Here is a 27788-nt window from a genome sequence, read left to right as displayed (position 1 = left end):
CGCGTGCCCGCCTACGGAGAAGTCGGCGGAAAGGAGGGGACGGGGAGGAAGGCTGAGGGAAGAGAGGGCACCCACGGGCGCCAGGGTGCATTGTGGGAAGGAGGCGGCAGCGTCCCGGGCGGGCGGGAGGTGCACCAGCGGCGGCGGCGGCGGTAAATCCTCCCGGCCGCTCACAGCACTGTCGAGCCGCATCCCCAGCCCGGCCTCGGACCGCGGCGCCCCTCCTGCCCCTCGCGGCTTCTCTCCCGCCCGCCCCTCCCCCCGGCGCGCCGGCCCTAACGAGCCGGCCGGCCGGCCTGGCTCCCCTCCCCGGCCCCGACGGGCGGGCGGGCTGCCCTGAGGAGGCGGGGAGGGGAGGGCTGGGCCGGCCGGCGGGCAGACAACGATGCCGAACTTCTGCGCGGCCCCCAACTGCACGCGGAAGAGCACGCAGTCGGACCTGGCCTTTTTCAGGTTCCCGCGGGATCCAGCCAGGTGAGCGGTGGGCGCGGAGCTGGCAGCCCGGGCCCTCCTCCGCGATGCGCGCTGCCAACCGCCGACCCCGGGCAGGCTCCGGGGCTAAGAGGGGCTGGGGGGGCACAGTTGTCGACCCCAGTCCAGCTCCGAGGTGGGGAGCGGGCCTCTAGCCGTGGACGGGGTGGCGCTCTAGGGCCTTGGAGCACGTGCGCCCGCGGGGGCTCGGCGCGTAGGGCTCCACCCGAAATTAGAGGCAACTGGGGCGGCGAGGGCGGGGTAAGGTGGGTTCTCGCCCTGATGAGCTCGTGTGACCTCGGACAAGTCTCTGTCCTCCCTGGGCTTTAGTTTCCCCAGCTGTCAAAAGAGGGACTTGGATTCTATGGTTGTGGTCACCGGGGCCCTTCTACCCCCGGGACAGTGTTTCTTTTTGGAGTCCGGCCACCTTTGATCTCAAGTCAGGTCACAACTACTCCCTCCTTCGGACTTGTTCATGGTTCATATTCTGGCTCTGACCGTTACTCATTATCTCACTTGGTTAATGTGGGGATAACGGGGGGCGGGGGCGGGGTACGCAAGAGGGCATGGGAGTTGGTATTGAAACCTCTTCTCTGAGGTAACCCACACGCTCTGACTTGTATTTAGAGAGTGGTAGAGTAGGGACTGTGTTTGAAAGGCTGAGGATTTTTTCCTTGGCATCCCTTGTTGATTCATTCATTTCAGATCAACACCTACTGTGTGCTAGGGCACTAACATTAGAGGTACTGGAAATTCACAGTGAACGAGGTAGCGGTGCTGCCTGCAGAAAGCTTACAGTCCATTAAGGAGGCAGATATGTAAGCAAGCGATTATAATATAGCATGCTGTTTATTAGTTCTACAAATATCTATCGAAGGCCTACTAGGTACTAGGCATTATTCTGAGCACTGGGAGGGTACAGATAAATAAATCGAAGTCCCTGCTGTCATGGAGTTCACGTTCTAGTGGGGTGAAATAAGTAAATATACCTTGTGTCAGACGGTGATAAATACTATGGAGAAAAAGCAAGTGTTTGATGGGAGATAGGGTAGGGGAATAGGAGTAGCAGGGGAGGCACGATTGCTATTTTAAATCGGATTATCAGAGAAGGCTTCACTAAGAGGGTGTATTTGAGCAAAGACCAGAAGTAGGTTAGGGGGTCAGCCATGGAGGTATCTAGGGGAAGAGCATTTCAGTCTCTGGAAACAGTAAATGCATAGGCAGGGCATGCTTGTTAGAGGTCAACCAGAAGTCTGGTTGGACTGCTAAAGCTGGTTTAAGGAAGGAGGGAGAGGAAAAGATGAGACCAGAAAAATGTGTGTGTGTATGTGGTAGGGGCAAATTGTGTAGGCCATTGTAGGCGGTGGAAAGCACTATGGCATTTATACTGAGTGAAATAGGAAGTCGTGGAAGGGTTTAGAGGGGAGAGACGTATACTTTAAACAGGATCACTGGGTACTTGTTAAATACATTGTAGGGAGGCAGAGGTGGGAGCAGAAAGGCCAGTTAAAGGCAATTGCGATAATCCAGGTTAATAGAGGAGGAGGTGGTAAGTAGTTGCATTTGAGATATATTTTGGAAGGTGAAACCAACAGGATTTGTTAATGGTGTAGATGTAGGTTGTAAGAGAAAAACTGAAGTCAAGAATGACTCTAAGATTTTTAATCTGAGCCTTTATTGAGCTATGGAAGACAGGGAGGAGCAGGTTTGGTGGAGGAATATTAAAAGTTTGGTTTAGGACATGTGAAGTTTGAGAGGCCTGATAGACATTCAAGAATAGATGTCTTCATACTATATACATCAGTGAACTCAAAATGGTCCATATTTAGATCAATGATCTAAATATTTAAGAGCTAAAACCATAAAAAGATATACAAGTCAGGAATTTAGAGACTTCCAGACTGGAGATTGTAAATATGGGTGTTCTCAATTTATAGAGGGTATTTAAAACCGTGGAACCAGGTAAATAAAGCAGAGTAGGTATGAGGATTGAGCCCTGGGGTGTTCCTAGTGTTTAAAATTCCGGGAGATGAGGAGGAACTAGCTCAAGAGAGTGAGGAAAAGCTGTTGGGTTCTGTGGGAGCAGAGAAGAGGAGCATCTTAATCTGCCTGAGCCTCACTCCATTCAGCATTATCTTCCTTTGAGACAAATTGGGAGTATATTTCACTTGCGTAATGAGGACACCACTAGTCAATTCTGGACCACAGGTTGTTCATGTTCATAGGTAGTGGATACTCTTTTCATTATACTTCTTAGTCAGGGAGTATGTCCTTTAGGGGCTTACAGTCTCAGATTTGGAAGGAGTTTTTAGATCTAGTGCAGTATCCTTTGAAGTGTCAGAATTCCCTCAAGAATAGTGGCTTTTAAACCTTTTTTGGGTCTCTGTCCCCTTTGGGAATCTAATGTAAGGACCGTTGAGAGAAGACATCGACACAATTTCATGTCAAATTTTTTATGGACCCTTTAGGGATCCTGCGCATTTCTGACAGGTGAGCCTTTGCTAAAACACCCCCAGTACCAGTTTCTCTGCTTTGTGAGGGGATACTTGAGGATTCTGGACAGCATTGGCTATTGTTTCTTCCTTTTATTGAGTGGAAATGTGCCTCCCTATAATTTATGTTTGGGAGGTCCTAGTTTTGTTCTTAGGGTGACAATGAACAAAGCTGTTCCCTGTTTTATTTTATTTTTAAATTTTATTATTTTATTTAATTTATTTTTGGCCTTGCCGTGCGGCATGCGGGATCTTAGTTCCCCAACTAGGGATCAAACCCGTGCCCCCTAGAGTGGAAGTGTGGAGTTTTAACCACTGGACCGCCAAGGAGGTCCCTGGTGCCCTTTTTATGTAAGAGCCCCTTGAGTATTTCAAGACCAAATTATGAACTTTTCTTAATTTTTTTAAGAAAACATCTTTATTGGGCTTCCCTGGTGGCACAGTGGTTAAGAATACGCCTGCCAATGCAGGGGACACGGGTTCAAGCCCTGGTCAGGGAAGATCCCACATGCCGCGGAGCAACTAATCCCGTGCGCCACAACTACTGAGCCTGTGCTATAGATCCCGTGAGCCACAACTACTGAAGCCCACGCCTAGAGCCTGTGCTCCGCAACAAGAGAAGCCACCACAATGAGAAGCCCGTGCACCGCAACGAAGAGTAGCTCCCACTCTGCAACTAGAGAAAGCCCGTGCCCAGCAATGAAGACCCAATGCAGCCTAAAATAAATAAATAAAATAAGTAAATTTATTTTAAAAAAATCTTTATTGAGATATTCACATACCGTACAATTCACCCACTTAAAGTGTGCAATTCAGTGGCTTTTGGTATGTTACATTATTAATTTTTAAATTTTTTGATAAAAATATACTGTTGTCCCTTGGTATCTGCAGGGGACTAATTCCAGGACCCCCCCCACCACCGCGGATACCAAAATCCATGGATGCTCAAGTCCCTTATATAAAATGGCAGTAGTGGGCTTCCCTGGTGGCGCAGTGGTTGAGAGTCCGACTGCCGATGCAGGGGACACGGGTTCGTGCCCCGGTCCGGGAAGATCCCACGTGCCGCGGAGTGGCTGGGCCCGTGAGCCATGGCCGCTGAGCCTGCACGTCCGGAGCCAGTGCCCTGCGGCGGGAGAGGCCACAACAGTGAGAGGCCCGCGTACCACAAAAAAAAAAAAAAAAAAAAATGGCAGTAGTATAACATAAAATTTGCCATTTTAACCATTTTTTTAAAACTATTTTTGAGTGTATAATTCAGTGGCATTAGTTACATTCACTGTGTTCTGCAATCATCACCACTCTCTATTTCCACAGCTTTTTCATTACCCTGAGCAAAAACTCTAACCATTAAGCAATAACTCCTCATATCCCAGTCAACTTTTCAGTCTCCATGAATTTGTCTGTTTTAGGTACTTTCTACTCATACTGTGAGTGGAATCATACAATAATAGTCCTTTTGTGTCTGGCTTATTTTACTTAACAGTGTATTAAAGGTCTTAACTTTTTTCTGAACCAAAGGTCAATACTATAGGATTTCAAATTCTACTGAATTTGACAGTTTTTTCCACTGTGCCCAGAGTTAATTATAATAAAGGAGTACATAGTTTCCAGAGTTGTTTATTGAATTAATAACAGTATTCTTAGGGTTAGTGATTATAACTAGTTTTTTTTTTTCTGTAAATGGGTTGTAGGGAGGATTGATAAAAGGTGACATTGCCACCCTACCTATTATTCAAAAGTTAACTCACATTGTTAACTAACAATAAAGATAAGTATATTTAATGCTATTAAATAGTACATTTCCCATTCATATTTATAAATGCCTTGCACACTTTTAGAAACATCTATTTAGAGGTAACTTAAAATTCAAGAGTGTAGGGCTTCCCTGGTGGCGCAGTGGTTGGGAGTCCGCCTGCCGATGCAGGGGACACGGGTTCGTGCCCGGTCCGAGAGGATCCCACATGCCGCGGAGCGGCTGGGCCCGTGAGCCATGGCCGCCGAGCCTGCGCATCCGGAGCCTGTGCTCCACAACGGGAGAGGTCACAACAGTGAGAGGCCCGCGTACCGCAAAAAAAAAAAAAAAATTCAAGAGTGTAATCAATAAACGGCACTATGTGGAATTTCATGCTCTAATATTTCATTGGTTTAGAAAAAGTGGCATTAATGTACTTTTTAAAAAATATAAAATAATAGAATCAACTCACCTTAGGGCAGTGGCAGGGAGATAGATTACCTAAAGTTAAAGTTTAAAAAGAAAAACGCCTGAATCATGATTGCCCCAGGATGGCTTGACTAATGCCCAAGCTTGGCAGGAACCTGGGGGCAGGTTACAGTGGAACTCATCCCCAGACCAGGTAAAGGTAGAGCTAATGAATTGCTCTTATTATTAGAGAGAGTTGGGCAGTTAAAGGGCTCTCCTTCCTCCTCAGGCAGTTAGTACTGACTCATCCCTGAGCTAGTGAGGTCTTCCAAGTTTCTTTGGTAATTTAATCAAAGTTAATTGAGAGTTGATGTGCTCTAAGATGTAAAATGTGAAACGGTGGTTTCCCAGGCACTTGTGAGGGTCTCCAAGACCCTTTCAAGGAGTCTACAAGGTAAAAACTACTTCATAATAACACTGATATTATTTGCTTTTTTCATGCTCATTCTCTCAGGAGTGCACAGTGGAGTTTTTTAGGGGCTACGTAACATTGTGAAATCACTGCTCAGATAAATTACATTTTGTGTTCTATAAAATTTTCTAACTGAGATTATTCAGATGCAGGTGTTTGGTAGATATTTTCTTGGAAATGAACAAAAATAAGCCTGCCACTTCAAGGAAAGCAACTGACAGCCAAGCATTCAAGGAAAAATTAGAATTTTGCAAAATTTATATTCATCACTTTGAGCTTGACAGCTCTCTAATATTTAGACTTTTCTGATGCGATCAGTGGTGATATTGATAAACGTGACTTTTAATATATTGTATAGTGAAATGTGTTACCATTCCGATGGTCTGCCTAACTCAAACTGATAAATTCATGATTTTACAAAGACATGCATGGATAAAAGTTCTATTCAAAGTGCAAGTTAGACTAATGGATTTTAATGAAACAGTGTGAAAAGTCTCATTGGTCTGGTTTCAGATTCCACATTGCAGCTAATCTTTAAGAAACCACCACTTGTGGACTTCCAGTGTCCTATCAAAGAACATCCACAACTAAATGGGAAACAGAGGAATATTGTAATAACCTTTGAAACTACATGGCATTGAGGAGTCGTTGTCTTTGGTTGAAGTCAACTAGAATAACATTTGGCAACAGATTAAATACAAAAGCAGATGTGAGAATCTAGGTATCTTCTGTTAAGTTAGACATTAAAGAGATTTGCAAAGATGGTGAACAGTGCCATTCTTTTCACTAAATGTTTTTTGTTTTGGAAAAATAGTTATTTTATTAAAATGTTTTCTATGTTAACATGTAATGGGATTGCTATTTTTAATGAATTAATAAATATTTTTTAAAATTCTAAGTTTTAGTTTCTATAATTATGAACATTGTTAGGTAAAATGCACATAAACAAAAGTTCTTTAGATAGTTAATAATTTAAGAGGTAAAGGGGTCCTGCGATTACGAAGTTTGAGAATCCCTTCTGTAAGGTACAGTCTTAAAGTACTTTCATATGCTCTCATTTAATCCTCCAAACAATGCTGTGAGTTGTAATAATAACAATAATACTTAGAGAATACTTTATTCTGTGTGCCAGGTACTATTCTATGTGTTTTATGTACACTATTTCAATTAACCCTTGCAATAAATTTTGAGATAGTTTGAAACAGGAGGGAAGGGGGCAGGGCACAACCTTTAAAAGAATGACATAGCCATAGGACATGACAAAAACTTATTAGAACCAGCTAGCCATAGGACATGACAAAAACTGGTTAGAACCAACTAGATCCAAGATGGCGGAAGATTCAACTTCCAGTAGACCTTGAGCCTCATTATATGCTCATTGTAATATATTAGCTAAATGACACACCCACCAGCGCCATGACAGTTCTGAGGCCAACCATAAAAGGCCCGAAAGTGGGAGGTGGCCTAATTTCTGGAAATCCCCGCCCCCTCCCCGCCCCCCCCAAATAGTTGGAATAATCCTCCCACTTATTAGCCTATGAAATTACCCAGCCCATAAAAACTAACGATGCCATATTTTGAGGTTCTGTTGCCTTCTGAGATGGCCCACACTCTGTCTATGGAGTGTGTTTCCCAAGGCCTCTCGCCTTCTGAGATGGCCCACACTGTAGAGTGTGTTTCTCTCTAGATAAATCCCATTCTTTTTAAAAATTTATTTAGTTATTTATTTTTGGCTGCATTGGGTCTTTTGTTGTTGCACACAGGCTTTTCTCTAGTTGCGGCGAGCAGGGGCTACTCTTTGTTGCAGTGCGTGGGCTTCTCATTGCAGTGGCTTCTCTTGTTGTGGAGCACAGGCTCTAGGCACCCGGGCTTCAGTAGTTGTGGCTTGCAGGGCTGTAAAGCACAGGCTCAGTAGTTGTGTTGCACGGGCTTAGTTGCTCCGCAGCTTGTGGGATCTTCCTGGACCAGGGCTCGAACCCGTGTCCCCTGCATTGGCAGGCGGGTTCTTAACCACTGCACCACCATGGAAGTCCAGTAAATCTACTTCTTACCTATCACATCATCTTCACATTCTTTTGCGAGGAGGCAAGAACCTTAAATTCACTGGGAACACTTTCAGATGAGCAAAGCAGACACAGAGAGGTTAGCTAACTTATTCAAGGTCCTACAGGAATATCTAAAACCCCAAATGTAGGATAAAGTATGTAATATTATCCAAACTTACTTGACCGTGAAACCTTCTTTTTTCTTTTTTTATTGGAACAGTTCTTTGACTAGTGTTCCTTGGAATATGGTTTGGAAATTCTGCATAAGTTGAAGACCATTGAAGGAAAATATTACAAACAAAACTTAAAAAGGAGTGGTCAATGATGGTTGAATAGTACTGAAAGAGTGAAAGTGAGGATAGAAAGTGACCATTGGATTTGGCAGGATGAAATTCATAACTTTTAGCTGTCCTGGGTAGCCATGATGAAATCTTGCACCGTCCCACTCTGTCCTGCCCAGAATGTGAATCATCCCTTCGTCCAGCACATCCACACTGTATACACTACCCACCCGTTAGTATTGGAAAAACATAGTATATATAGGGTTTGGTACTATACGTGGTTTCAGGCGTCCCCTGAGGGTCTTGGAATATATCCCCACGGATAAGGGGGAGACTACTGTACAGAGAGGTAGAGGAGTTTTACCTATCTGGGTGTGTGTGTGGGGGTACATACTCTTCAAATCTGAAAAGTTTTCCTCAATAAGTGACGTTTGAGCTAAGATCTGACGGCTGATGTTTGCAAAGGCTTTGGAAAGGAAGTGAAAAGCAATGAAGAGGATTCTAGGTTGAATAAACAGCATGGGGAACAGCTCTAGAATAAAAGGGATCACAGTGCATTCATGAAACTGAAGTAAGGCATGTGAGGGGGCAGAGTGCAAGGGTGGGTGGCGATATGAAGAGGGAAAGGTCGACAAGATCTAGATTGTACAGAATCTTATGAGACGTGAGGTTCTTTATCCTAAGGGTAACGGGAAGTCACTAAAGGATCTTAAGCAGGGAAAGATATTCTCAAATTGGCTTTTTAAAAGCATTTTACACTTGGAGAAGGGGTGAGAGAAAGGGAAGACTAGTTTGGAAGTAGATGGATTTGGGGAGTCATTACACTCTGCCAAGGGAAAAAAAAAAGTCTACAGAATCTGGAGTACAGGGCACAGAACAGCGACAAGGAGAGCTAGGACAGGGAAGACGCTGGTTAAAAAAAATAATTGAGAGATAACTGTAAGTGTGTATATACATCTTAACACATACACAAATACATGTATGAAAAAAACCCCCAAGATGTAGCCACAAGTCTCATAACTACTATTAAAACAAAACAAAACAAAACAAATACATGTATGCATGTAAAAAAGGCTTGTGGTTATATGTAATTTTTATAACTTATTGATGTAAAACATATATATACAGAAGATCACAAATCATAAGTGTATGGCTTGTTAGATTTTCAGAGTAACATGTCCATGAAACTTTTACCCAGATTTAAAAAAAATGGAATGTTACTAACATCCCAAACTTCCTCTCCCCTGTGGCCCTACTCTCCCCCATAATAGACGCTGTTTGACTTCACACACATTAGATTAGTTGGTTATTGAGGAGAAGGGGAAGAGTGATGGGGAGCTGTTTTATTGGTATATGACATACATAGGAAAAAGTGCAAAAATGGTAGTCTAGAACTTGATGAATTTTTACAAAATGAATATACCCAGGTTACATTCGAGATATAGAACATTACGAGCACCTCAGAAGCCTCCTTTGTGCCCACTCCTAGTCATTACCTCTCCCCAAATGTATCCACTGTTCTCACTATCATTACCGTTTTGGGGGTCTCCAAGCCACCCCCATATCCAGAGATTTACCAGGACCCATGGAACTCAGTGTTTAATTGTACTCACAGCTAAGATTTATTACAGCAATGTAATAAGAACACACATCTGGATCATGAGCAGAAAAAGATACAGGTAGAGTATGGAAGGATCCATGTGTAGGCTTCCTTATGCTCTCTCCCTCCCTTGAGGGGTCACTCAGATCCCACTTTCCCCACCAATGAAAATGCAACATGTTTGCCATGTTTCTGCCCAGAGAAGCCCGTTAGAGACCCAGTGCCCAAAGTTTTTATTGAGGTCTGGTCATTTAGACACACTCTGCTTAGCATATGCTAAAATTCCAGACTCCCAGAAGGAAGGCAGGTGCTCATTAAAGGTCATACTGTTTGCACAGTCTAGGCGCCATAAGTCACCTTATCAGTTAGAAGAAGTTTTATGTCAGTGTAGGAAACTGTTTACCAGCCAAGTTCCCAGACATCAGCCAAAAGACCAGCCTTAAAAACAAGCCTTTCTGAGGATAGCAGTCTCAGGCCTGCTGTGTTAACTCTTTTTCTGCACAATCACCATAGATGAGTTTTGCCTACTCTTGAACTTAATATGAAAGGAATCACATAGTATGTACTCCTGGCTTATTGTGCTCAACATTATGTTTGTGAGATCTAGCTAGTTCATTCATTCCCATTGCCATAGTAGTCTATATATAATAGTATACCACAGTTTATCCTTTCCACCCTTGATGGGCCAAGTTGTTTCACCTTCTCATCAACATTTGGTATTATATTTTTTATATCATAGTCATTCATATGAGTATGTAGTAATATTTACAGTTTTAATTAGTATTTTCCTCATGACTAATGAGATTGAGCTTTTGAAAAAATTGTTTATTATTTTTTTTTAATTTATTTATTTATATCTTATTTTTGGCTGTGTTGGGTCTTCATTGCTGCATGAGGACTTTCTTTAGTTGCCGTGAGCAGGGGCTTCTCATTGTGGTGGCTTCTCTTGTTGCGGAGCATGGGCTCTAGGCACACGGGCTTCAGTAGTTGTGGCACGTGGGTTCAGTAGTTGTGGCTCGCACGCTCTAGAGCGCAGGCTCAGTAGTTGTGGCGCATGGGCTTAGTTGCTTCGCAGCATGTGGGATCTTCCCTGACCAGGGCTTGAATCCGTGTCTCCTGCATTGGCAGGTGGATTCTTAACCACCGCTCCACCAGGGAAGTCCTATTATTATTTTTTTTTTTTACTGAGCATTTTTTTCATGTGTATTGGCCAGCTTTTTATTGTTAATTGCCTGTTCAAGTCTCTTGCCCATTTTTATATTGGGTTGTCTGATTTATTTGTAGGAGTTCTTCATATATATTTTGGATATGAATTCGTTGTTGGATTTGTGTATTGCAGATACCTTCTTCCATTTTGTGGGTTGCCGTTTCACTCTTAAGTGACTTCTTTTAATGAAGAAAAGTTATTAACTCTAAAGTAGCCTGATGTATTCATCTTTTCCTCTAGAGTTTATGTTTTCTGTTGCCTTTTTAAGAGATCTTTGTGCCAAGGTGATGAAGATGGTCTACTGTGTTATCTTTTAGGAACTTTGTTTTACCTTTTATATTTAGATCTACAATTCACTTGGAATTTATTTTTTTGTATATGGTGTAACAATACAGGTCAAGATTCATTGTTTTTCATATGGATATCCCATTCAGCACTATTGAAAAAATTTGACTTCACTGCTGTGCAGTGTTACCTTTGTCTTAAGCATCCACAGCTCTCAATTTTGTTCCATTGTTTTATCCTTGTGCCAATACCAACCACACTGTCTTAATAACCTTTATAATAAGTCTTACTGTCTGGTAGTATAAGTCTTTCAACTTTTTTCCCCCAAGATTGTCTTGACTATGCTTGGTCCTTTGAATTTCTGTGTAAAGTTTTAGAATGATCTTTGTCATTTCTCTCTGTATCTCTCTCTGTCTCTCTCTCTCTGACTCTCACACACACGCACGCACACACACACACACAGAGAGACATGCCCAAAAGAACTTGTTGTGATTGTATTAAATCAGTAAATCATTTGGAGGAGAATTGATATCTTTTTTTTTTTTCTTGGCTGCTTTGGGTCTTCATTGCTGCATGCGGGCTTTCTGTAGTTGCATCAAGTGGGGGCTACTCTTCGTTGTGGTGCGCGGGCTTCTCATTGGGTGGCTTCTCTTGTGAAGCACGGGCTCTAGGCCTGCGGGCTTCAGTAGTTGCAGCACAAGGGCTCAGTAGTTGCGGCACGTGGGCTCTAGAGCGCAGGCTCAGTAGTTGTGGTGCACGGGCTTAGTTGCTCCGCGGCATGTGGGATCTTCCTGGACCAGGGATCGAACCCATGTCCCCTGCATTGGCAGGTGGATTCTTAACCACTGCACCACGAGGGAAGTCCAGTATCTTTAGGATTCAGTGTACCAATCCATGAACTTGTATATCTCTCCATTTATTTAAGCTATTTAAAAAAAATTTTTCTGCTACAGGTCTTACACATCTTTCACTAGGTTTATTTCTAGGTATTTGATATGGAACATGTAGGTGTAGTTAATTGGCCTCTCTGCTCAACCTTTCTCTTTTTTTAAAATATCTTTATTGGAGTATAATTGCTTTACAATGGTGTGTTAGTTTCTGCTTTATAACAAAGTGATGCTCAACCTTTCTTGATTGAATCTGAGTGTTCTTTTTACCAGAAAGCTACTTCAACTTAGTTGAGAAATAATACAGACAGTAGTGTTCTGTGTAGAAGGTCTTCAGAGATTTAAGTATTAAAAAACAAACTTAACTCTAGCAATATGGCAAATTATTTTATGGTGAGAGTTTTTATACCAAATAATTTAGATGTTGAAACATGAAATATTTATAATCATATTGTACAGCTGTGTAAAACTATGATTAAAATATGGACATCTTAGTCATCATTACTGTGTATAGTATTACTTCTTGGTCAAATGAGATGCTGAACAATTTAGGTGTGGTTTTATTTTAGGTTAGGTAATCGACATTTCACCATGGTTTTACATACTGAGAGTGGAGCAAATTAAGTGTCAGAGTGTTGTGTGTGTTTAGGGGTAAATTTGTAATGTTAAGACATAAGAAAATATACTATGATGTAATTATAAAATAAATATGTTTTCAAGTTTGTGACACTATATATTCATGGTGGACTTTTATTCTTAGAAGCTTGAAGAATGAAGGAAAGATCTAGTTGTAACCTTTAACAAATAACATTTCTGTGCCTTCGTTTCTTCATCTGCACAAGGGGGATAATAATAATAGTACTCCCTTTGTTTTTGTTTCTTTTTTTTAATCAACTTATATTCAATTTTGTTTTCCTGAAATTTCTACCAGTAGAGCTTATTTTTGCCTTTTTAGGTACATAGAACATTTCTATCCCCTTTGGAAATAATTTAGAATAGTGTCTGGCTCTTAATAAGTGCTTAATAAGCATTGTGATGATGATGATGATGATGAAGAAAAAGAAGAAGAAGCATGATGATGAAGAAAAAGAAGAAGAAGCATGATGATGAAGAAGAAGATGATGATGATGATGTTTTTTTGCAGATATTTAAGCACCAAGAGGACGTGGACTTTGTCTCATTCACTATCTTTAACATTGTCTGTGTACTAGATTGTGTAGACACAATCCATGCATTCATGGAGCTTGCAGTCTAGTTTGTACATCATTGTAGATAATCATGTTTATAATAAAGCAGATGAATACAGCCATCATGCTTCCATAATCAACTAGTTATTTATAGAACATCTACTTACTAATTTTCTACCATGACTGTGTCTTTTCATATGCTTGTTTAAGTTGAAATCCTGAGGGGAATGTTAAGCCATTGGCCTCATGGTTGTGCAGTTTTTTGCTTGTATTGCTGATGATTGGGTCCTCTCTGATGCTAGGATGTCCTGGGAGTTGAAAGATTCAGGTTTAAGTTCTAGTTTTGCTGCTGATTTTGTACATGACTCTGAGTGAGTTACTTCTTAACCTTGTCTTTAATTGAACGTACTAAATGATTTCTAAGGTTTCTTCCAGCTCTCATTTTCTTATTAATCAGCTTCTCCAAATTATGTTATGTTCTTTGGTTATAGGGGAGCAGGAATCCATTGTCCATAATAGATATTTACCTTAAAACTGAATACTGAAATTTAAGTGTTGAGCTCATATTCCATTATTGTATTTTGATTTTACTTTTATAGATGCCAGAAGTGGGTGGAGAACTGTAGGAGAGCAGACTTAGAAGATAAAACACCTGATCAACTAAATAAACATTATCGATTGTGTGCCAAACACTTTGAGACTTCTATGATCTGTAGAACTGTAAGTAACCAGAGGGCTTGTTTTTTTTGTTTCGTATTCTCTCACTTACTATTTGGTTGGAATGTAAAGCTTTATATATTAATGTTGGAGAGTATCCTTACAGCCTGCCACTTTTTTTTTTTTAAGATGAAGACAAATTTGGAGCTTAATAGTATCTATTTTGTTCTTAAAAACCTGTTTTTATTTTCTAAACCCTTCTGTTTCTGATGCCCCATTCCTACTCACCAGAGGTAGCCACTTTTAAACTTCTTTTGTAGCCTTCAGAAAATTTTAGATGAGTATAAATGTGTATATTTAAAGTAAAGTTGGCATTTTTATTTGGATCAGCTTCTCTAGAGCTTTTTTATGAGTGAAATCTTCATCAAGGAATAGAGCTCTTTGTTTTCAAAGTTTTGTATGTACTGTTAGAACCAACCCTTAATTTTTATTTGCTGGACACAACAGGAAGCAAATCATGCAATTAATGTGAAAAAACGTTTCTGTCAGTAATTTGCAATTTCATATCAAAACCTGACTCTCTCAGCCTTGCTACTGTTAACTGTGATTTTGGCCAAGTCACTTCCCCTCTCTGAGCCCCAATTTCTAATGAAGAAATTAGATCAGATAATTCTTGAGGTCTAAGACTTTTAACCCTCTGTGATTCTGTTATTGCTATGATTCATAAAAGGCACAAATAGGACAGATTTGATTGAAATGAAGCAGACTTGAAACACTTAACTAGTTAGGAAGACAGTTTTGTTAAACAAATAATATATTCTTGTTTAGGTATTAAAACATGTATCATCTCAGTTATTGGGATAGACATAAACTTGATTTGAAGGTACACTATATATTGTTATGCAGCAATTTATTTTGATATTTTTTTCAGATACATTTTGCAGAGGCATCAGAAAACTAAAGAATGATTGGGTTATTTTATTTCTCAAAATTAATTGAAGCAGATACTTGTGAAGTCATTGGGAGGTGAGCCAATTCCGGTTCAACAGTTTAATCACAAATATTTGAGGGATATTTTTGCCTTGCTTTGTTAAGAGGGTAATAATGATCAAAATAAGAGATTTCATATGTTTAAAAGGCAAACTTTATGTTCTTGACATTAAGTAAAAATATCCCAAATTATTTAAAATACACAAGCCGTATGCATTTTTACATTTTTATTTTATTAATAAATATGGTCTCTTAATTAGTTAATTCCAATAAGACTAATGTGAGAAATATAAAATATAGTTTACTCATATTCTTGCTTATAGTTAGAGGATAGAACAGAACTATTTTCGCTTTTTAAATTTCTACATAATTCTTTAATCTTGGATCAATTAATGCAAATGTGAGACATTTTCTTTCTACACATGTAGAAGATATTGCTGTTAAATCTGGATTATCTAATACTTATACCCAGATGTTTTAAGAGTTTTGACTTCATTAGTTTGGCATTTAAGATCTCCTCAGTAAACATTTGTGGCTAGTTCAACAAGAGCCAGATATTATCTTTGATGCTAGAGTAAGATCATTACTTTATGCTCAAACCTTAAATCAGCTTAATAAAGATTAAATCTTGATACTGAATAAAAATTATCATGCACATGAATTGAATATAACCCTTATTGGCATGTGTACTTATAAATAGATGTAAAAAATTGCATGTTTTTTATTCATATATTGTTTTCTGGTCTATAATATCTTTCCTTGGTAGCAAATTAATTTTATTTGAATTTTTAAAGTCTTTACAATGTTTTATCCCTCCTCTCTTTATTTAATTGGTAAAATATCAAGAATTTACTGTGTATGTGGATATCTTTGCTTTTTGAGATGTTTGCTAAGTAGGAAAGATGAGACACTTGGGGTATAGTATAGTTTTTGTTCCCTTCCCTGATTGTGTCCAAAATCAATCCCTGATTCAAACTCCGTAGTAGACTCAGGATATTTGGCCCAACACTAGAAGCTGAACATCCTTAAGAAATAGATTTTCTTCTTTGTGTTTTCTATGAGGCTTGGGATTGAACTAGAAAATATTGACTGTAAATAGAAATTCTTCCCAAATGTGTTTAACAACTCTTCAGATGAAACTTAAGATAGTGTGTTCCCTTTAATTATATATTTTTCCATCATATTTTCCTAACCTTTCCTTGGGTGCAAAAACATAGGAATTGTTATTTTTGTTTGGCATATATTTGAATACGCTTTATTAGTCATCTTTTTTTTTTTGTATTTTTTTTTTGCTGTACGCGGGCCTCTCACTGTTGTGGCCTCTCCCGTTGTGGAGCACAGGCTCCAGACGCACAGGCTCATCGGCCATGGCTCACGAGCCCAGCCGCTCTGCGGCACGTGGGATCCTCCTGGACCGGGGCACGAACCCGTGTCCCCTGCATCGGCAGGCGGACTCTCAAGCACTGCGCCACCAGGGAAGCCCTATTAGTCATCTTTGAGACAATCACTGCTCCTACAAAAGCTTTTTAAACTGAAGTGTATTTTGTTTTTATCAGTGCAAATTTGGGAATAAATTTCAGTGCAAATTTGGGAAGAAATTAAAGGCACTGTTTCTTTGGACTAGCTAGGGAAATGTAGTAGCAGTTATTCATCTGTTACTCTACCTCTTAATAAACTTCTTGTCCCTACCTGACCTCCTCTGGTCTGGCTGTGGAAGACTGTCACCATCTAAGTATGCATCTAGCTTCTAGCCAGGTTGGATTAGGTTAAGAGGAATTAAGATAGAGAATGGTCATCCTTCAATGATAAGAACATTAGAATTAGAATGGAATTTAGAAATACCTAGTTCAGTGTTTGCAGAAGTGTGATTATGTATATCACTTGTGGTATATGAGTGATTTCAGGTGGCACATGAACCAATTTTTATTTTAGAAGTTTTGTAATATGTGTTAAAAGTATAACTAGCTCATCAAATCATTATTGTATAGTTTTTATTGCTTAAGATAATGTTAACTAAAAAAGTGAGTGGATTATGAAAAAGTATAGATGGTTGTGTAACTGAAATGGCAAACATTATGATCATTAGTATGTGAATAACTTCATTTTGGGAAATACTGATCTAATTCAGTACCTGAGTTTTATTAAGAAGAGGAAACTGAGTCCAGAAAGGGAAAAGATTTAGTCAGGGTCTGAGAGTGAGTCACTGGTAGAATTTGGACTAGCCCCTAAGTCTCCTGTGTCCTAGTCCAATATTATTTCATGGTGCCTTGATGCTTCTCAGTAATAGTAGCAAAGGTGGAGTGAACAGCAGGTAAAGGAGGGAAGAATTATTACAAAACATACAGGCGGATAGATTATTTGAGAAACTTTTGTGCCTGCTGTGTTTTGTGGGCTCATAGAAGAACAGAAAAGTAGCTGGGAGATTGAATCAGAAAAATATATGTAAAGTGCAAATACATTTTATTTTTTATGCCTACCATCAATTCAGTTCCTTCATTTATAGTAGTAAGATTGCCAGAAGGGCAAATGCAAAAAGAGTTAGAAATAATAAGTGGATCTGGACTGACATCATCCATTCTACAAGTCTCTACACTTTAGAATTAGAGTTGAAGGAGTACTGGGGAAATCATTAACACTAGAATTTTATTTATGTGTGATACATTCTTAAGGACAGTCTCTGAATTAACACATTTTTCTTTTTCAGAGCCCTTATAGGACAGTTCTTCGAGATAATGCAATACCAACAATATTTGATCTTACCAGCCATTTGAATAATCCACACAGTAGACACAGAAAACGAATAAAAGAATTGGTATGTCAGTGTGCTTCCAGATTTCCTATCCTCTATAATATTATGAAATCAAATATAGATGCATTCATGTAAAAATGGAACCAAGTTACTATCTACTCCAGAGGTAGCATTATGGGAAATTAATGCTATGGTTATTGTTGAAGTAGTGTGGACATAAGATGATTAGTTTGTTTTAGTATTTACGTTGGAAAATCTTCTTCAAATTTAGCCAATTGATACTCGTTGACTTGAGCCAAAGTATGCGGCTAATTACAGGCTCCTAACTCATTCTCTTCCAGGGAAGAAGAAAAAAAAGAAACCCACCTTTTCTTTTGTAGTAAAGAAAATGGGGCTGAGGTATATATCCAGAATTAAGCACAAAGGGATAAGTGAAAGTTAAGACATGGGTAGTTTTACTAGAAATAAGGATTCTATCACTATTAAGTACTGACAGGGTTTACAAAAAGCTTTTAAATCTCTGTATGTGGCATCTTTGTGCATGTTTTTACAAACCTTTGATATCCTTGAAACCTGTCTGTTTTTTGTTGACCTCAAATGAACAGAATTAAATTACTCAGACTCCTCAGACCATTGCTTTCTGTCATCATTGCCACCAGGAAGCCCCTTGTTTGTTTATTTTCTTTCCTTCTTCCATTATTACCATTTCCTTTCCTCCCCTCCCTTTTGTATCCATGCTAGTGCCCTTAATATGTCATTTCAGTCCACCGACTATGTGCTTTTTTAAGATAACTGTCCAATTTTCCTCATTTTCTTCTCTGTTTACCTTTCATATTTAGATCTGTGATCCATTTAAATTTGTATGTGTGGTGTCCAGTAGAGACCTAATTTTATTTTTCTCTTAATAGAGATCAAGTTTTCCCAAATGGTCTGTTAATCCATCTGGTGTAAGGTGCCACCTCTGTCGTATACCAAGTTTACATATATGCAAGGCTGTTTCTGGGAACTCTGTTATGTTCCATTGGAAGATTTGTTTGTTTACAGCTATACCACACTTTTTAAAATTACCATCGCTTTATATTATATCTTATTTTCAAAAAGGATGATTTCTTAATTCTTCTTTTTCAAAATTGTCTTAGCTATTTGTAGACCTTTATTTGTCCATGTGAATTTGAGAATCCTTTTGTCATGTTCTAGAAATTCTGTTGAGATTTTCATTATAAGTACTTTGAATTAATATTTTTCCAATGTTAATTAGTCTTATCCATAAACTGAAAAAAAAAACCCAATAGAATAGCTATCAAGTAGTAGCAATCATTGACAAAACTACTGGTTCTTTGAAAAGACTATTAAAACACTTTCAGGAGTGCAAAAAGTAAAAAATTTGATAAAAATTCAGGGTTTTTGTTGCAGTTCTTTTTTTTTTTTTGTGGTACTTGGGCCTCTCACTGTTGTGGCCTCTCCCGTTGCGGAGCACAGGCTCTAGATGTGCAGGCTCAGCAGCCATGGCTTACGGGCCTAGCCGCTCCGCGGCATGTGGGATCCTCCCGGACCAGGGCATGAACCCGTGTCCCCTGCATCGGCAGGTGGACCCTCAACCACTGTGCCACCAGGGAAGCCCTGTTGCAGTTCTTTAGAAGAGAACGTGTACATCCTTCCTTAGATTAATTTTTTTTTAATTTAATTTAATTTTTATACAGCAGGTTCTTATTAGTTATCTGTTTTATACATAGTAGTGTATATATGTCAATCCCAATCTCCCAATTACCTTAATTACTTCCTAAATACCTTATGGTTTTTGTTGATATAGATAATGTATTTCTGGTTGAGAGATTGTTTCCACCAATTTTGAAGATCCCTTTTTATTAATTCTAGTAGTCTACTGAGTTTTCTATGTAGTTGATTGTATCATCTACAAATAAGGACAAATTTGCCTCTTCTTTCAGTTCTTCCAATTTTAATTTTTTCTGTAGCCTGTCGTTATTGTTTAGTCAAGATCATCTCTAGTACTGTATTGAGTAGTCCCAGTAATGTCACTGCTGGTACACTTGCCTTATTCCATTAAGTATGATAGTTTTGTTGGTATTGTTAGATAATTTTTATGAAGTTAAAGAAATTCCCTTCATTTCCTTCTAGTCCTCACATTCACAGTTTTTATCATAACTTGTTGAACTTATCAATACTTTCATTGCATCTGTTGAGTTCTCATTTTTTTTTGTTCTTTAATGCTGTGAATAACATTGATGGATTTTCTGTTGTTGAACCATCTTTGCATTCCTATGATGAACCCTAATTGATTGCAGTATATCTCCCTTCATTTTCATACACTGTTTGATTCAGTTGGTCAGTATTTTATCTACGGTTTTGCATTTATAAGTGTTGGCCTATAATTTCTTTTCATGTATTCCTTTTATCCAGTTATGATATCAAGGTTCTGTTAGCCTCATAAAATAATTTAGATAGCTTTTCTTTTTTCCCTCTCCTAATTTTTCCAGAAAAACTTGTATAGGGTAGCTATTGTCTGCTCTTGAAAGTTAGGTTGAACTTTGGTAAAACCATCAGAGCTTTGGGTGGATGAGGGAATATTTTGATTACCATTTCTGTTTGTTTATTAGTAGTTTCTCTTTCTTCTTGTGTTCTATATGTTTCCAAAAGTTTATGAACTTCATCTAGGATTTTAGGACGCTTGCCTTTCTCTGCTCCTAAAATTACTTTAGTAGTCTTTTCGAAGAAACAGTAGTGAGTTTTATCACTGATTGCCTTACTTATGAGCTGTTTTATTGGTTTCTTCTTGATTTGAAGGATTTACTTTTTGGCTCTTTTTTAGCTTCTTGAATGTTTAACTCATTTATGTGTATTCAAAGCTATAAATGTCTAAATATATTTTAGCTATATCCTACAATTTTAGACATATAGTGCTTTTATTGTTCATCTGTGAGTATTTTGTAATTTCCCCTATTTCTTTAGTATAAGATTATTTTTGTTCTTAGTTTCTAGACATGGGTTTATTTTTTAAAACTTTTTTCCCCCAAATGTTGTTAACTGATGCATAGAGGGTATGTATAGTCTATGTGATATTCTTTCTAGTTTTTTTACATCCATCATTGGTATTAAAGTCTGATGCCAGCCTGATTCTTGTTCCTTTTTAGGTGATTGCGTTTTTCTCCTTCACAGCCTTCAGCATTTTTCTTTATATTTGATATTTCAAATTTCACTAAACTGTATCTAGAAGGGAGGTTTTTTTCTTATCCAGATGTACATCTTAAAGTTCTGAGAAATCTTCAGTTTTTATTTCTTCATGCATTTCTTCTCCTCTATTTATTTGTTTTTTTCTGGGATTTCTTATAGTTGAATGCTGACACTACACAACAGTCTTCCACCTCAGCTTTTTTCTTAGTCATATGAACCAGGGGTGAAGAGCTCAACGACTTCCCATCCTGTAGCTACCATTTCCCTGCTCTGCCCCTCAAGGAACCTCAGATATCTTACAGCAGGCACACTCTTCCAGATATGCCATCCTTGTAACTCCACAGCCCATAGGATAAGGAGGGAATGTTTCAGATTGGCTAACCTGCTGACATTCTTGTTATCAATATCATGTCCTATGCTACCCAGCAGGCACCTTGACGTCTCCAGCTGTCACTGGTACTGCTGCTTTCATGCCCCACAATAGTAATGGGTTGGGTTATGATCTAAGAATTCTAGTGGGTTAGAGGGAGAGAAAAGGACATAATTGAAAAGTTCTTCCTCAGTCTAACCCTGTATATGTCACTTGGCTCTCTATGCTATATGTATCCATTTCTCTTCCATATTGACACTGTCACTTTCTGCTTCCCAGAGGTTTCTTATAGCTTTTGTATTAGGTTCTGGGATCCAGCAACTCCCTTTTACATGGCAATCCCAGGGGTTAGATTGGGCGGGGGGCATGGTTTATGGCCCCTTGGATTTGACCTCAAGTGCCATCATATACTTTCTTGCCTTTTATCAATATTAGCCAATACACACTTGTAACCCCAAATTATGATGATATAGGTATAAAAGTAAGTTAAATGATGTATTCTTTATCCTCTAGTATTTTATTATAAACTTGGAGTCATTAACAAATCATTGTTCCAGTTTTCCTGTCATCTGTCTGTTTGAAGAATGTATTCTTTATGAAGAATTCATGCTCTTAAAAGAGCTAAATTTGGGACTTCCCTGTTGGTCCAGTGGTTAAGACCCCACGCTTCCACTGCAGGGGGCACGGGTTTGATCCCTGGTTAGGGAACTAAGATCCCGCATGCCAAAAAAAAAAAAAAGAATTAAATTTGACTCATAATATGCTTTTTACTTGTGAGTCTGTGATGATAATACTAGAGTTCAGTTTTCTCAAAGTTATTTTTTTCTTGTCATTTAGAGTGAAGATGAAATCAGGACACTGAAACAGAAAAAAAGTAAGTGATAGTGTTAATGACTCAACTTCTGAATGCCTTTTTAAAAGCCCTTGACCTGGTAAGGACAAATAAATATGTTTTATGTCCAAAAACCTACTGTGAGAATGATGTAAGAGTGTGATAGGCATTGTCCTGTGGTCTGAATTGTCTGTGAGATAAAGTCTTAGTTTGTCTTTATTGAGTGCCACTATGGCATGCACTTGGCCTTCTCTCTCTCCACTAGGTGCTCCCAGTGTGGTAAGGATGGCAGGCACACAGGCAGAGTGTCCTAGTGTAGGGAAAGAAAGGAGCAGAATCTCTGTCCACCCAATGTGTAGTGCATACTAAGTTCTTGGTAAATATTTAAGGAATAAATGCTGTTGAGACACTTGGGCTTACAGAGAGTAGGAGTCACAATAGCTGTTCTCCAGGTACTGATGCCTGAGCTGTGTCACTAAAGAATGAGGACTGGAAGGTTTTTCTGTTCTTGTCAGTTATTACTATTACTCTTCCTTTCCTATCTCCTCCTCCTACTACTATTATTATTAACATAACTTTTTTTATTGAGTGCTTACTGTGTGCCAAGTCATTATTATAAGTGCTTTACTTATATTAATTCATGTAATTCTCATAGTAGCCCTGAGGAAAGTACTATTATTTTCCCCCTTTATAGATGATGAGACATGGACTCAGGCAAAGAAAGGAGGGAAAGATAGTCTGTGCAGTGCCTTGAAACAGGATGCCAGATTTGGGAAACTACACACATTTTGTTGTTGGAGTGTCTAATAACCCGTGATGGTTAAAAAATAAACCTAAAGGGACCACAGGGGTCAGGACTTTCAGGGTTGTGTGTATGACTATGGTCAGGAGACTTATTAACCTCAGGGCCGCAGTTTTCCCATCCAAATATGAAGAGATTAGGCTAAGATTTCTAATATTCTAATATAGCCCTAAAAATTGCATGAATATGCTTTATATTGTATTGTCTCATCTCCCATATAAAAGCGTAGATTAATGGTTTGATAGAAACAATGTCAGCAGGTACCTTGGAGCTAGAGAAGCTTGGATTTGAATTTCACCTCCATCTGTGACCTTGGACAATTATTTATTGTCCTCATTTGTCAAATGGGGTTGATACCACGTGCCTGTACAGGGAGCAGTGTGCTATGTATAAAATGCCAACGCAGTGCCTCAGTACATATTAGTTCTCTTCCCCTTCCTTTTTGTGAGGACGTGGACTATCTTTTATTACTCTGTATATATGATGTGCCTTATTAAGTTTATAAGAAATTGTTCCTCTCATGATAGCATTGACATACAGGATTAAAATATATCCATTCACAGTGTTTGTCTCCTCCACTAGAGTGTATCTTAACCTGTGTATCCTAGTCTGTGGTCCAGTAGGTACCCAATGAGTGTTGAATGAATGAATTTGTGGGTTTTAAATATTTAACCAATCAAAAATGTAATTTTTTTGTTTGTATGATTCCTTATGAGCCTGTTTATAAAATTAATTCTTTGTTTTCCAGTTGATGAAACTTCTGAACAGGAACCAAAACATAAGGAAATAAACAACAGCAATGCTCAGAACCCCAGTGCAGAAGAAGGGGGTGAAGAGCAGGATGAAGACATTTTACCTTTAACCCTTGAAGAGAAGGAAAACAAAGAATACTTAAAATCTTTATTTGAAATTTTGATTCTTATGGGAAAACAGAACATACCTCTGGATGGACATGAAGCTGATGAAATCCCAGAAGGTCTCTTTACTCCTGATAACTTTCAAGCACTGCTGGAGTGCCGGATCAATTCTGGTGAAGAGGTTCTGAGAAAGCGCTTTGAGACAACAGCAGTTAACACATTGTTCTGTTCAAAAACACAGCAGAAACAGATGCTAGAGATCTGTGAGAGCTGCATTCGGGAAGAAACCCTCAGGGAAGTGAGAGACTCTCACTTCTTTTCCATCGTCACTGACGACGTGGTGGACATAGCAGGGGAAGAGCACCTGCCTGTGTTGGTGAGGTTTGTTGACGAAGCTCACAACCTGAGAGAGGAATTTGTGGGCTTCCTGCCTTATGAAGCTGATGCAGAAATTTTGGCTGTGAAATTTCACACTACGATAACTGAGAAGTGGGGATTAAACATGGAGTACTGTCGTGGCCAGGCTTACATTGTGTCCAGTGGATTTTCTTCCAAAATGAAAGTTGTTGCTTCTAGACTTTTAGAGAAATATCCCCAAGCTATCTACACACTCTGCTCTTCCTGTGCCTTAAATATGTGGTTGGCAAAATCAGTGCCTGTTATGGGAGTATCTGTCGCGTTAGGAACAATTGAGGAAGTTTGTTCTTTTTTCCATCGATCACCACAACTGCTTTTAGAACTTGACAATGTAATTTCTGTCCTATTTCAGAACAATGAAGAAAGGGGCAAAGAACTGAAGGAAATTTGCCATTCTCAGTGGACAGGCAGGCACGATGCTTTTGAAATCTTAGTGGACCTCCTACAAGCACTTGTTTTATGTTTAGATGGTATAAATAGTGACACAAATGTTAGATGGAATAACTGTATAGCTGGCCGAGCATTTGTACTCTGCAGTGCAGTAACAGATTTTGATTTCATCGTTACCATTGTTGTTCTTAAAAATGTTCTATCTTTTACAAGAGCCTTTGGGAAAAATCTTCAGGGGCAAACTTCTGATGTCTTCTTTGCAGCCAGTAGTTTGACTGCAGTGCTGCATTCACTAAATGAAGTGATGGAAAATATCGAAGTTTATCATGAATTTTGGTTTGAGGAAGCCACAAATTTGGCAGCCAAACTTGATATTCAGATGAAACTCCCAGGGAAATTTCGCAGAGCTCAGCACAGTAACCTGGAATCTCAGCTAACCTCTGAGAGTTACTATAAAGAAACTCTAAGTGTTCCAACAGTGGAACACATTATTCAGGAACTGAAAGATATATTCTCAGAACAACACCTCAAAGCTCTTAAATGCTTATCTCTCGTACCCTCAGTCATGGGACAGCTTAAATTCAATACATCAGAGGAGCATCATGCTGACATGTACAGAAGTGATTTACCTAATCCTGACACACTGTCTGCTGAGCTGCATTGTTGGAGAATCAAGTGGAAACACAGAGGGAAAGATATAGAACTTCCATCCACTATTTATGAAGCCCTTCATCTGCCAGACATCAAGTTTTTTCCTAATGTTTATGCATTGCTGAAGGTCCTGTGTATTCTTCCTGTGATGAAGGTTGAGAATGAACGCTATGAAAATGGACGAAAGCGTCTCAAAGCATACCTGAGGAACACTTTGACAGACCAAAGGTCAAGTAACTTGGCTTTGCTTAACATAAATTTTGATATAAAACACGATTTGGATTTAATGGTGGATACATATATCAAACTCTATACAAGTAAGTCAGAACTTCCTACAGATAATTCAGAAACCATTGAAAATACCTAAGAGACTTTTAACATAGGCTTTCTCTTATATTTGATATTTGAAAAAATCTGTAAGAAATTTGAAAATATCTTACAGAAAAGTTGTAAGGTGTACGTAGGCCACTTAATCACTGAATATCTTGACCTGTAGGCCTCCCTTTGAGTACATTAGTCATTGATAATCTGCCTGTTTAAATGGCCCGTTTGAAGGCCCATGCTTTGGAGACCTAACTGTTCTTCCAGAAGATAGCATTGAAAGTACCATGTTACACTCTGTGTGATCTCTGCTAATGGCACTTTGAAATTGTATTAGTTAAGTCATTTTAGATATAACATTTGTCACTGTGGATCCAGTTGTCAGGTACTTAGTTATCATTTCTTTGAAGAAATAAATTTTGAGGAGGTATGGGAGGAAGGAATACATTTTATAAAACATTACAGTGAAGCTCATGACTGACCTTTGAATAGTAGGAATTTTAAGTATGCTGTTAAAAATCTGTAAGGGACCGTTAAAATGATCAGACTGTAAGAGAAACGTGTGAGCTCACCAAACAGGGATTTCAGTGTAGATTTTGCCTTTATCAAATGAAGTTGAAGGAACAAGTTATAGTTAAAGTTTGAATGGAAGAGCCTGCCATTGTTGTTCCACATCTGATTGTTGCTGTTTACATTCCTTTATTGAGCCTACATCTTCATAAGCTTTTTGACAGGTATACGTTGAACACTTCTGTTTCATGGTCAAGACAGGATCAGAGACCATGGATACTGACAACTGATTTGTCTGTTTTCTTCTGTCTTTTTCCATGACTATATCTACTGCCTCATCTTGATTTACAAACAAAACCTAGAAAACCTACAAAAATAAGTGTTTTGTGGTTTATCTAGGAATAATATAGAAAATATTGCTGTTATTTTTGGTGAAGAAAATCAATTTTGTATAGTTTATTTCAACCTAAATAAAATGTGAATTTTGTTTAAAGTTCAGGTACATTGTTTTTGATGGGGACAAAACAGATTCTTGTGGTAAATTCTCTTTTCAAAAATATTTCTCACCTTCACAATTGAAGATCAGGTCTTTTTTTTTTTCTTTTGGTGTATGGTTTACTACTTGGGGGAATAAAAAAAAAGCCATTTTAATTGTGAAATTATTAAATGTAAGATTTATCTAACATTTTAAGTATTATATGCTGTATGACCCCTGATATAAATTGTTAGTGTTTGCGTAATTGTTGCTGGCTAAAATGTAAATGAATGAATATTGCAAAGATGTCATTGCATTATTTTATGTTGGGATAAGTTAGTGTTATTTGAGTTTCAGAAAACAGGATGGGGGTATATTTGCGGAGTGCTGGGTCTTACTGATAGCAGTGCATTTCCCTGTTGTGGACAAACCTGGCAGATGTGTCAAATCAGGACACATTTCCCATGCAGGCTGTAAAAAAGATAACAGAGTTTATCTTATATCCAGAGCTCTAAGAGGTGCCTCTGTCCTTGACAGAAAGAACTGATGGGTTCATGATGGCAGGATGACCGAAAAAGAGACACAGAGCTGGCCTTTTAATCGCTGCATACAGTTCTTAGGACACTTAATAGTGGTGTGACCTTGGCAGATTATATAATCTGGGTATATTTCCTCAACTATAAAACCACACTTAAGCTTGTGCTATGAGGGTTAAGGTAATTTATTATCAATTATCTATTACTACTTAATTGGTGCCTCAAAACCTAGTGGCTTAGAAAAAAAGTTTACAGTTTTGTGGTTTAGTTGAGTGGTTCTTTTGCTGGTCTCATCTGGACTCTGCATTCAGCTGGTGGATTGGCTGGGGGCCTAGATGGGACAGCTGGGCCTGTCATGTGGTCTTTCATCTTGGGCTTATGGCACGGTGGTCTCAGAGTACCAAGAAGGCAAAGGCAATAGCTTCAAAGCCTGGGCTCAAGAACTCACAGAACATCACTTTCACCACATCTTTTGGTCAAAGCAAGTCATGAGGCTGGCCCAGAAGGGGTAAGGATAATAGACACCTTGTCTTGATGGGCAGAGCTATAAAATAGGGCCCTGTTTTCAGTCAACTATACTAATTTATCCAAAACGTTCATGCTGCAAGCATTGGTTAAGCTTTAAAGGTGCCCACCACTTGTTTTTATAATCTCTGTATGTTCTCAAAGTTAATTTGAGAATTTATTGAAAGCTTGAAAACCCTAATTTGTTAAGAAGCATCTTCACAAACTCTGGTCTTTGAAGATAGATTGAGTCAATGGTAGTCTCCCCATAGATGAAACAGAGATTATCGTTTTTGCGAGTTAGATAGTCAGAAAGAGGTTGATGTAGTGACTGTTTATTCCTCAAATATTAGTTGAATGCTTACTGTGTGCCACGCTTCTTCCTGGGTTAAGTGCTGGCAATAACATGCACTTTCTTACAGAGCTTACAGCCTAGGGTTGGCCCATAGGACTACAGTTGTACTTATTTAT

At 38.9% G+C, this 27788-nt stretch overlaps 1 protein-coding gene across 1 annotated transcript; it reads left to right on the top strand.

The window, feature by feature from the left end:
• Nucleotides 1-108: 108 nt before the first annotated feature.
• On the top strand, nucleotides 109-26295 carry THAP12 (THAP domain containing 12). The gene is made up of 5 exons (XM_067750402.1): nucleotides 109-474; nucleotides 13667-13787; nucleotides 17419-17526; nucleotides 21860-21896; nucleotides 23405-26295. Exons 1-5 carry the CDS (start codon nucleotides 386-388, stop codon nucleotides 25336-25338), a joined length of 2289 nt encoding a protein of 762 aa, XP_067606503.1. The 5' UTR covers nucleotides 109-385; the 3' UTR covers nucleotides 25339-26295.
• Nucleotides 26296-27788: the final 1493 nt, after the last annotated feature.

The sequence above is a fragment of the Pseudorca crassidens genome, chromosome 9 (assembly GCF_039906515.1).
Source record: "Pseudorca crassidens isolate mPseCra1 chromosome 9, mPseCra1.hap1, whole genome shotgun sequence".
NCBI lineage: Eukaryota > Metazoa > Chordata > Mammalia > Artiodactyla > Delphinidae > Pseudorca > Pseudorca crassidens.
The sequence above is the reverse complement of the archived record's forward strand: the minus strand, read 5'-3'. Positions and strand labels throughout refer to the sequence as shown.

Coding starts and splice junctions, on each gene's coding strand:
- THAP12 (XM_067750402.1), top strand. CDS start 386: ATGCCGAACTTCTGCGCGGCCCCCAACTGCACGCGGAAGAGCACGCAG. Junction 475..13,666: donor TTCCCGCGGGATCCAGCCAG/GTGAGCGGTGGG, acceptor TTACTTTTATAG/ATGCCAGAAGTGGGTGGAGA. Junction 21,897..23,404: donor GACACTGAAACAGAAAAAAA/GTAAGTGATAGT, acceptor TTTGTTTTCCAG/TTGATGAAACTTCTGAACAG.